The sequence below is a fragment of the Gadus macrocephalus genome, chromosome 7 (genome assembly GCF_031168955.1).
Source record: "Gadus macrocephalus chromosome 7, ASM3116895v1".
NCBI lineage: Eukaryota > Metazoa > Chordata > Actinopteri > Gadiformes > Gadidae > Gadus > Gadus macrocephalus.
This window is the reverse complement of record NC_082388.1, coordinates 27,425,982-27,435,824: the sequence shown is the minus strand read 5'-3', so window position 1 is coordinate 27,435,824 and position 9,843 is coordinate 27,425,982. Positions and strand designations below refer to the sequence as shown.

The 9,843-nt window shown below is 50.1% G+C and overlaps 1 protein-coding gene across 1 annotated transcript; it reads left to right on the top strand.

Annotated features, from left to right (window-relative positions):
- Window positions 1-656: 656 nt before the first annotated feature.
- vamp2 (vesicle-associated membrane protein 2) lies at window positions 657-9,419 on the top strand. The gene is made up of 5 exons (XM_060057742.1): window positions 657-1,005; window positions 4,716-4,815; window positions 5,404-5,562; window positions 7,792-7,843; window positions 8,117-9,419. Coding segments are annotated over exons 1-5 (330 nt in total). The 5' UTR covers window positions 657-1,003; the 3' UTR covers window positions 8,134-9,419.
- Window positions 9,420-9,843: the final 424 nt, after the last annotated feature.

The following is a 9,843-nucleotide window of genomic DNA, read 5'->3' as shown; positions in this document are numbered from 1 at the left end:
ATGTTGCTTTCATAGGCACGTTGATGAATAATTAATTATGAAACATCTATTTTTTTTATAAACAATAACAATATTTCATTGATGATCTTGTTATGTTTTATGTGACATCCTTTACGATAGTTGCTGAAATATACGTGCTCTATATTTAAAATGAACTCCATTTCCAGTCATCTTTTAAAACGTGAACAAACGAATGAAAAACCCTTTCAATTAACACGTTAGTCTTTCAAATCCATCCATAAACACACGTCTTGGCCTATAGGTGTACTATTCACGCCATTTGATGTCATATCTGTATTAAATAACGGGATGAGGACGACACTCCTCCTCGGCGCGGCCATTTTGTTGACAAGCAGCCCGGCATAAAGAGGCTCCATGTCCTTAAAGATTCAAGACATTACAACACAACCGTGTCTAATGCTTTATTCAGACACACAGCACCACCTTAACCTTGTGGAGACAAACACACATATTGTGGCGACACACACACCCACACATCACCCACACACACATACTAAAAGAAAAAAAAAAACGCCGTCACTGGCGGTTTGAAAAAAGAGGAGCTGCTGTCCTCGGCGACCATTTCGACATCCGACTCATCCCGTGACGTCACCGCCCCCCCCCCGCCCCCCCCCCCCCCCCCCCGTCCTAATCCAGCCGCTCGAGCCCCGACGCGTTCATTACTGAGAGGCGACGCCGTGACACGCTGCTGCTGCTGCCGTGCTACAGACACCCAGGACAGGACGAACAGACGGACACGGACCCCGTACACATCCCGAGTAGTGAACCCGAGACAGCGCTCCGACCTCCGAGCTGCAGGCTCCAGAAGATCTCCTTCTCTCCTCTTCCTCCTCCTCCTCCAGAAGAAGATCTCCACCCCGACCAGACGACCCCGCCAGAGGAGCGCTGATCTCCTCTCAGACTCCAGCGCTACTCACTGCCTTCAGGAACCCTCTCCACTCCGGATCCAGCCCCGCACGGTCCACCGAGCCCCGCCAGAACCATGTAAGTGCCCGGTTAACCCCCGGGGTTCATGAGTGTCATTATGGGATTGGTTTCCACGGCGGCGGGTCGCTGTAGCCTGTGGCTCCGTTTCTTCAGTTTATTGAACTGGAAAGTCCTCTACGGTTCAAGCGACAGTGGTTCATCATGGATCCAGTGGATCATCACGGATCCCGGGGCAGGGGCATGAAAACCCATGATTTGTCTTAATAACCTCCACCTTCGACGAGTCACGAGTTTCCGTGGAGCCCGCCACGATGAACCACTGTCGCCTGAACCGAGGAGCGCTTCCACGCGTCGCCATTTTATTCTAAGGGCTAATAAGCCCTATGTGCGTGTTTAGAGTGGAGAGGGGCAGACCCACACGGAGTCATGGAACCGTCTCCTGCTCCCAGTCTCCTTCTGGCGATGTGGATTTCAGTGACACGCAATATTTCCAGTCTGGAATGGTTTGGTTTAGGTAAAGAAAAAAACGGGACGGGGGACGGGGGGGGGACTGTGCGTTTGACCACAGATGACCAATAATACATTTATTAATCTAGGATCGAGGCTTTCTGTCTGGATAGCGTCCATCGGCCCCTGGTGGGTCTACACTGGCAACGAGGATTAGGAGGACGCGGGCCTTATGAGGAACAGCTCCCTATAAAGAACAGCTCCTTATAAAGAACAGCTCTTTATAATGAGTTATGATGAACACCTCCTTATAACAAACAGATCATTATAAAGAACAGCTCTTTATAATGAACATCTCCTTATAAAGAACAGCTCCTTATAAAGATCTGCTCCTTGTGATGAACAGCTCCTTATGATGAACAGCTCATTTTAAAAGAACAGCTCCTTGTAAAAAACAGTCATGATGAACAGCTCCTTATGATGAACCGCTCCTTATAAAGAACAGTTATGATGAACAGCTCCTTATAAAGAACATATACTTATGATGAACAGTTATGACGAACAGCTCCTTATGAAGAGCAGCTCCTTATAAAGAACAGTTATGATGAACAGTTAAGAAGAACAGCTCCTTATAACGATCAGCTCCTTATAACGAAGTGCTCTCTGCTGTAGAACACGCTGGAGGGGGGATCTGTTTTAAAAGCCTGTTGATCACTTAAAATCCGCTTCACTCGCGGCCTCAGGATGCTGTCGACCCACACGACGGACCACACGACCCACGAGCATCAGTAGAGGCCTGGTGGTGTTGTCACCTCGTGTGTGTTTGTGTGTGCGTGTGTGACAGCCCTCTCTGTCGTCGAGCGTGAGAGAGGGCGGACAGGGAACACAGTGGATTATTGTTATTCGTTCATTATATCGTTACGCCTGGTTTTATTCATAATCCTATTTCTGTATTCACTCAATCGTAGCGTGTTAATGGTCTTATAATATAACCAACGGGAGGTCTAAAAGTGACCTTGTTAACACCTCACCCCAAGCCATCATGGTATTAAAACAGAAAAGGCATCGCTGGCTAGAGTCCTCTGATATCCCCGCTATTGATCGCATCCCCGCGCGGTGTTTCCATGAGTGTGTGCGTGGTGCTTCACAAAGCAACGCCCTCCACATCACGACGCTCCCTGTCCGGTCGAGTCCCCTCCACAGACCCTCTTTGTTCCACAAAAAACAGCCGAAATCATGGATGACCGAGTGTTTCGGCCGTTTGTATCATCATACATACAGGACCCTGCGGTCCTCTGATCCGGTAAACCCGCTCAACGACTCCCGCTCGACGGGTCGCTCCCCGGCGCTGTCCGGTGCTGAACGCCGCTCTCCGGTGCTGAAAGACGGCCGCGGAACCCCCGGGGCGCGGTGTAGCACACAGCTGGCTAGCACTGTAGCTAACACGACATGTTTATTGGTAGAAAACACCCCGAATATAATACAGTATTAGATGGACGTTGCCTTTATCTCGGGACAGGTTGTCGAGCGTCAATGTGAGGAGAAGGTTACGGGGTTGTGGGCTCGGCCTACACGGCTACATGTCAGCTAGCCTGTTGCTGCTAACAGGCTAGTGTTGCCAGATTGGGTATCGCTTGGCTTCTAACAGGCTAGTTGCCAGATTGGCTATCCGTTTGGCTTCTAACAGGCTCGTTGCCATGTTGGGTAGCCTTGTGGCTGCTATGTCAGCCAGCCTCTTATCAGTTAGCAGCTGCTGATAGCAACTCTCAGCTAGCAATATGAGTGTGTTAAATCCATTCGACATTTAATGCTAGTATTACTGTTATAATTATTATCATAGACTATTATTATCATCTAGCCTTAGTATTCATGTTGTAGTGGCCTAGAGGTGCTTAAAATAGAGCTAAGCTGAGCTGGTATTTACACGTATCCCTGGAACGTTCTCACGTAGCCCATAATTATACGACCCACAGTGTCACTCTACTGCCCTCAAGTCGTGTGTTGACGCCAGCCAAAGGGTTCCTGGTTGGATCCCTGTTGTCCTCAGCCTCCCTGAAGGCCTCCCACAGCATGCCTTCTCCTTAATGGCCTTTATAGGCCCACTATCCTTATTCACGGTGCCTTTCTTTAGATGAACACGTCCTAAATAATAGAATATTAACATTGATTATAACAGAAAACATCGGAGGGACATCCTGGATGTGTTGTGAGGGATTAGGAGTGTGCTGGGTGACCTTTACACAGCGATGGGCCTCTCTGCTCTCAGCTCTCAGCTCTCCGTTCTCGGTTCTCTGTTCTCAGCTCTCCGTTCTCTGTTCTCGGTTCTGTTCTCTGTTCTCTGTTCTTTCTGTTCTCTGTTCTCTGTTCTCTGTTCTCTCTGTTCTCTGTTCTCCTCTCTCCACTCTGCTCTCTGCTCTCCTCGCTGCTCTCGGTTCTCCGCTCTCCGCTCTCCGTTCTCTGGCTCCAGGTGAGCAGCTCCGTTCAGCCAGCGGGCCCCCCCTCTAGGATACCTGCCCCCCTACCTCCCCTGACCCCTCTGAGTGCCACTGACCTCTGTTCTCTCTGGGGTCGTCTCCCCATGCAGAACGGGGCTAACGATCTCGCTGTACACAGGACTATCCCCTTTCATGAGGGGGTTATTGTTCTAAAAATAGCTAAACGGTCAACTGTTCATTGATCGATCGTTGCGTTGTCTCCTATTTAGTCGTGTTGGCCTGCTTGTTGTAGGTTTTTTGTGAATGCCTTAGTGTGCGTTTGGCTGTTTGTGAGATTGGATTAAATTTAACATTTTCTATTCTGATTACACTTAAGACACAAGACACGGACCATAAATCTATTTATTTCACACATTTGATTTGTTCGTTCATCTGGAGAGAGGGAGAGGGAGAGGGAGAGGGAGGGAGGGAGAGGGAGAGGGAGAGGGAGGGAGGGAGGGAGAGAGGGAGAGAGAGAGAGAGAGAGAGAGAGAGAGAGAGAGAGAGAGAGAGAGAGAGAGAGAGAGAGAGAGAGAGAGAGAGAGAGAGAGAGAGAGAGAGAGAGAGAGAGAGAGAGAGAGAGAGAGAGAGGGGGAGAGGGGGGGAGAGAGAGAGAGAGAGAGAGGCCGTGAATCTCCCTCGCCCTCCTTTTGTGTGGAGGCAGCAGCTGAGTACATAGCATGTCCGCCGCCGCCACCGCGGCGGCTACACGCCCCCCCCAGGCCCCGGCGCACCGGGCCCTATTGTGCGCCTCGTCCGGGGCTATTTTTATCACTTTCTGGGCCATCCTGTTTTGTCCGAGCTCCAACGCTAACGCTAGTGCTAACGGGCTGTGCGTCCCGGCAGGTCCGCCCCCGCCGGCGCCCCCGGAGCAGATGGAGCCAACCAGCCGCCCAACCTCACCAGCAACCGCCGCCTGCAGCAGACCCAGGCCCAGGTGGACGAGGTAGGGCTGGGCCGCGCCGGGAGAGCCCGGGGCTGGCCTTATCTAATCATATTATCATCACCATATAGGTTATGTTGTTAATATTTCATCACTTGTTATCATAGACACCAGGTCGACGGTGTAGGGCCGGACTAGGAACTATTATTATATGTTGTTATTCTTTTATCACATGTGATCATAGACCGCTTCACGGATGAGGTGTGGACCGGGACCATGTTATATGTTACATGGATGTTATTATTTGATCACATGTAATCATCGACACCAGGTGGACGAGTTGAACACCCTTATTAGCATCATCTTTAACTATTATCATCTTAATAATAATGTTTAAGACGATATACCGTAACCATGTCAGAGTGGCTTCCCTTCTGCCTAATCAGCCCTCCTTAGCGACTCCTCACAATCTAAGGGTTTTTGTGTGATAAATATAACGGACTAATCACTCGTTGAGTTATTTTATATTATTAAATTAATATTTCTCAGTCTGAACTGAGACAATAGCGAGCAGTGAGCCAAACCTCCTCCTCGGGGGGCTTGGCTCCTCCCCTTCCCAGCATCACAGCCCTGTCTCCGTGGTTACACTAGGTGGTGGACATCATGCGTGTGAACGTGGACAAGGTGCTGGAGCGTGACCAGAAGCTGTCTGAGCTGGACGACCGGGCCGACGCCCTGCAGGCCGGGGCCTCCCAGTTCGAGACCAGCGCCGCCAAGCTCAAGAACAAGTACTGGTGGAAGAACGCCAAGGTGGGTGGGCCTAGCGGCTAGGGCTAGCGGCCGGTGCTAGCGGCTAGCTCAAGAACAAGTACTGGTGGAAGAACACCAAGGTGGGTGGGGCTAGCGGCTAGAGATAGTGGACAGAGCTAGCGGCTGGAGCTAGCCGCTAGAGCTAGCAGCTAGAGCTAGCGACTAGCGCTAGCAGCTAGAGCTAGCGGCTAGCTCTTGGATGCCAACACTGCAATCCTCGGTTGGAGGCGGTAGGTTGGGAGCAGTGTAACTGACGCCCTCCGGGTTTTTGTGCTAGTGGGAAGCAGCAACCGGCCCAAACAGGGGTAACCTTGTGGAGGTCATCAGCCCGGCCTGGAGGTCTGTTTACAGTCACTATCACACGTCAGGATGGAGTGGCTCCATGTCTCTGTGTCTCTGTCTCTCTCTTCGCCTCCCTCCCTCTCTCTCCATCTCTCTCTTTCTCTTTCTTCCCGGTCCATATAAAGTCTCTCACGCCCAGCGGGTTGCTCCTCCTCAGCAGCCTCCAACAGCCTCTCTAACAGCAGCCTCTAACAGTAGCCTCTAACAGCCTCTCTAACAGCAGCCTCTAACAGTAGCCTCTAACAGTAGCCTCTAACAGCATCCTCTATCAGCAGCCTCTAACAGCCTCTCTAACAGCAGCCTCTAACAGTAGCCTCTAACAGCATCCTCTATCAGCAGCCTCTAACAGCCTCTCTAACAGCAGCCTCTCTAACAGCAGCCTCTCTATCAGCAGCCTCTAACAGCAGCCTCTCTATCAGCAGCCTCTCTAACAGCAGCCTCTAACAGCAGCCTCTAACAGCAGCCTCTAACAGCAGCCTCTAACAGCCCCTCTAACAGCCTCTCTAACAGTAGCCTCTAACAGTAGCCTCTAACAGCCTCTCTAACAGCAGCCTCTAACAGCAGCCTATCTAACAGCAGCCTCTAACAGCAGCCTCTAACAGCAGCCTCTAACAGCAGCCTCTCTAACAGCAGCCTCTAACAGCAGCTTCTTTAACAGCAGCCTCTAACAGCAGCCTCTAACAGCAGCCTCTCTAACAGCAGCCTCTAACAGCAGCCTCTCTAACAGCAGCCTCTAACAGCAGCCTCTTTAACAGCAGCCTCTAACAGCAGCCTCTAACAGCAGCCTCTCTAACAGCAGCCTCTAACAGCAGCCTCTAACAGCAGCCTCTAACAGCCTCTCTAACAGCAGCCTCTAACAGCAGCCTCTAACAGCAGCCTCTCTAACAGCAGCCTCTAACAGCAGCCTCTAACAGTAGCCTCTAACAGCAGCCTCTCTAACAGCAGCCTCTCTAACAGCAGCCTCTAACAGCAGCCTCTCTAACAGCAGCCTCTAACAGCAGCCTCTAACAGCAGCCTCTCTAACAGCAGCCTCTAACAGCAGCCTCTAACAGCAGCCTCTAACAGCAGCCTCTAACAGCAGCCTCTAACAGCAGCCTCTGCTGTGCTGAGCTCCGACCACGTCGCCCAGCGGCCGCTGGCTTCATGGCTGCTCTGTTGCCGTGAGCGTCTTGTGTTTGTCCAATGAGCAGTCAGACCCAAGGTCGTCCTGACCAATGACCTTCTGCGGAGGAAGCTCATGTCAACCACACACACACACACACACACACACACACACACACACACACACACACACACACACACACACACACACACACACACACACACACACACACACACACACACACACACACACACACACACACACACACACACACACGACAGGAGAGGCTCGCAGCATAATAAACACCATAGAACATGACTCACACAATAGAAGCGGTATCGCTGAATACGTACGGAATACGTACAGAATACGTACTGAACGCGTACTGAATGCGTACCGATGTGAACAGACATGGAGGATTGATTCCACGCTGGGTAGAGGACTCAGTGAAGGAGACGAGGCTGTAGGAGACAGAAGAGGACGCTCTCGGGCCCTGGCTTTGTAAATGTTTAATGGAATGCAGCCCGCCTCACTCAGAGAGTAGGTGATGATCCTCATAAATAATATATGGTATATACATAATATACATCAATATGAATAATATACCAGGCCGGTTTGTTTCTGGCCTGGTGGGGTGAATATGTTAACAGGTGGTAGATTGAGTGAAGCTATTGATCGGCTGAGTCTGAGTTCTTGTCTCTGCGTTATGTGGACATGAAGGATGAGGTGCTCTGATGAAATGTGTTTTTAATAAAGTTTAATGTTTTCTTTCCACCTCTTTTTAGATGATGATTATTCTGGGTGTGATTTGCCTGATTGTCGTCATCGTCATTATTGGTAAGGATCAATAATCAATACAATCGATCGATCATCATATCTTATCAACTGTTGAACTGTGTTGCACTCATCAGTTCCAAGAGCATGAAATAATTGTAATCATTGTTTTCTTGATACTGCAATGTTGGACATAGCTTCTCAAACAATCTAGACCATTTGGACATAAACACCCTATTGTAACCGACTTAATGTGGAACCACTAATCTTCTGACACCACTGCTTCCTGTGTCTCCCCTCTGTTTCCTGTGTGTGCCCCCTCTGTGTGTCCCACAGTGTACTTCAGCACCTAAGAAGAGTTGTTCCTACCCCAGTCTCCACCCACGCCCTCGCAACAGCAAACGTCCTCAAATTGACGACCAAATTAACCACTGGTGATGAGTTTAGTTTCCAATTCTTCCCCCTGTCCCCCTCCACGCCCACCGATTGGTCTCGATATGCCCCCCCCCACCCTGCCGCGGCCCCGCGGCCCCCACCACCTCGCCTCTGGACCCCTGTGGTATTTGTCCTGTGAGTCTGTGGCCCCCGTCTCCTTTCTAGGCTCAGCGGCTTTTCGATTGGCCGTTCTGCCGAGCAAACACTGCGTTCGGCGGCTAGAGGAGGAGCGGCGACGGCGTTAATGTGACTGGAATATATAGTTCTTTGTAGAGTTTTATTCTGATATATACATATATATATATACTGTTTTTTGTAGGTGTGTGTGCGTGCGAGTGCTTTTTTGTACTTTTTGAGTTTTGTATTCATTTCTCCGTATGCTTCGGTGTCAGCCCGCGCAGCCCGGGCGTAGCATGTGACCGCGACCCCGCCGCCGGACCCCCGCCGTGCGTCTCGCACGCCCCCATCGGTCCGGCGCGGCTTGCGGTTTTTCCCAAGCGAGCGCCGAGCAGGTTGTCGGCGTTGCCGTATGTTCCCGTCATGGTCTAGGAACGTAACGTGAAGGCGTTCCCGTCGACGTTGTGGTAGAACCATCTCACGCTATCCGTAAAATACGCCGTCGTAAAACATCTTCTGGACCAATGAAATGTAAGACGTTCCGTGATGTCACTGTCCTAGACCATTCCAACGACATACAAATCGTTAGCACTAATGGGTGTCAATATTCTCTGTGATCAATATTTCTATTCATCTTCATCTTCATTTTTTATGAACCCACAACCGGTCTGCATGCATTTTTCTCTCTTGACGATTTCAGAAAAGAAACTGCCATAGTTCTTGGACCAATGTCTGTAGATGTTTATTTTGTAACGTTTTTTCTTAGTGTCTTATTTCGAAAACATTCCTTCATTGCAGTCTAGTGCAAACGCTCATAATGTAGCACATGTAAGTATCTTTAAAAGAGCTACCGTATGGTTCAACGCCCTGTCACGATGTCCTAATAGAAGCATAAAATACAATCATTCTTTTAGCTGTAAGGGTTAGACTTTTGGTATCTAAATTGGGTTTTAATTTGATCATATATACGATGCTTTCTTTTTATAATATATATGTATATGATATGTTACCATAAACACGTATACTATGATGTCGTAAATACCATAGAAGATATAAAAAAATAACGTAAGTAAGACTCAACTTAACCGTAGAACAGAGAGCGGCGTCGTCGGGTTAGCTCTCAGCGCTAGTAGCCTCCGCTTCAGAAGCCCTGAAGCTCTTATATCAGAGGGGGGCCGACGTCACCGCCCCGCACACAATATAACCCGGGAACCCCTTTCAAACGCACAAAAGAGAAAGCTTGTTTTTGATGGCGCAACTGTCTCAAGGCCGGCCGCTGACAGGCCCTTAGCCGGGAGGGCCACACTTAACAACCCCCCCCCCCCCCCCCCCATTCAGCCCGGCTGGCCCTCAGAGGCACAGGGACTCGTTGGTTCTGGCGTTGGGCTATAGAACCCCAGCCCTCCGCCGGGGGTCCAGAGAGCGGTTCAGCTGAACGTGTGTGAGCGTGGGAGGAGCCTTCCCACCGACCGGCTCAAGGGCGTTCGGTGACTCTTGTTTTCTTTGCTTTC

What these genes read in the sequence shown, in the direction of transcription:
- vamp2 (XM_060057742.1), top strand. An exon ending in CCCAGGCCCAGGTGGACGAG is followed by an intron (nt 4,816 to 5,403) that starts GTAGGGCTGGGC and finishes TGGTTACACTAG; the next exon opens with GTGGTGGACATCATGCGTGT. An exon ending in ACTGGTGGAAGAACGCCAAG is followed by an intron (nt 5,563 to 7,791) that starts GTGGGTGGGCCT and finishes ACCTCTTTTTAG; the next exon opens with ATGATGATTATTCTGGGTGT.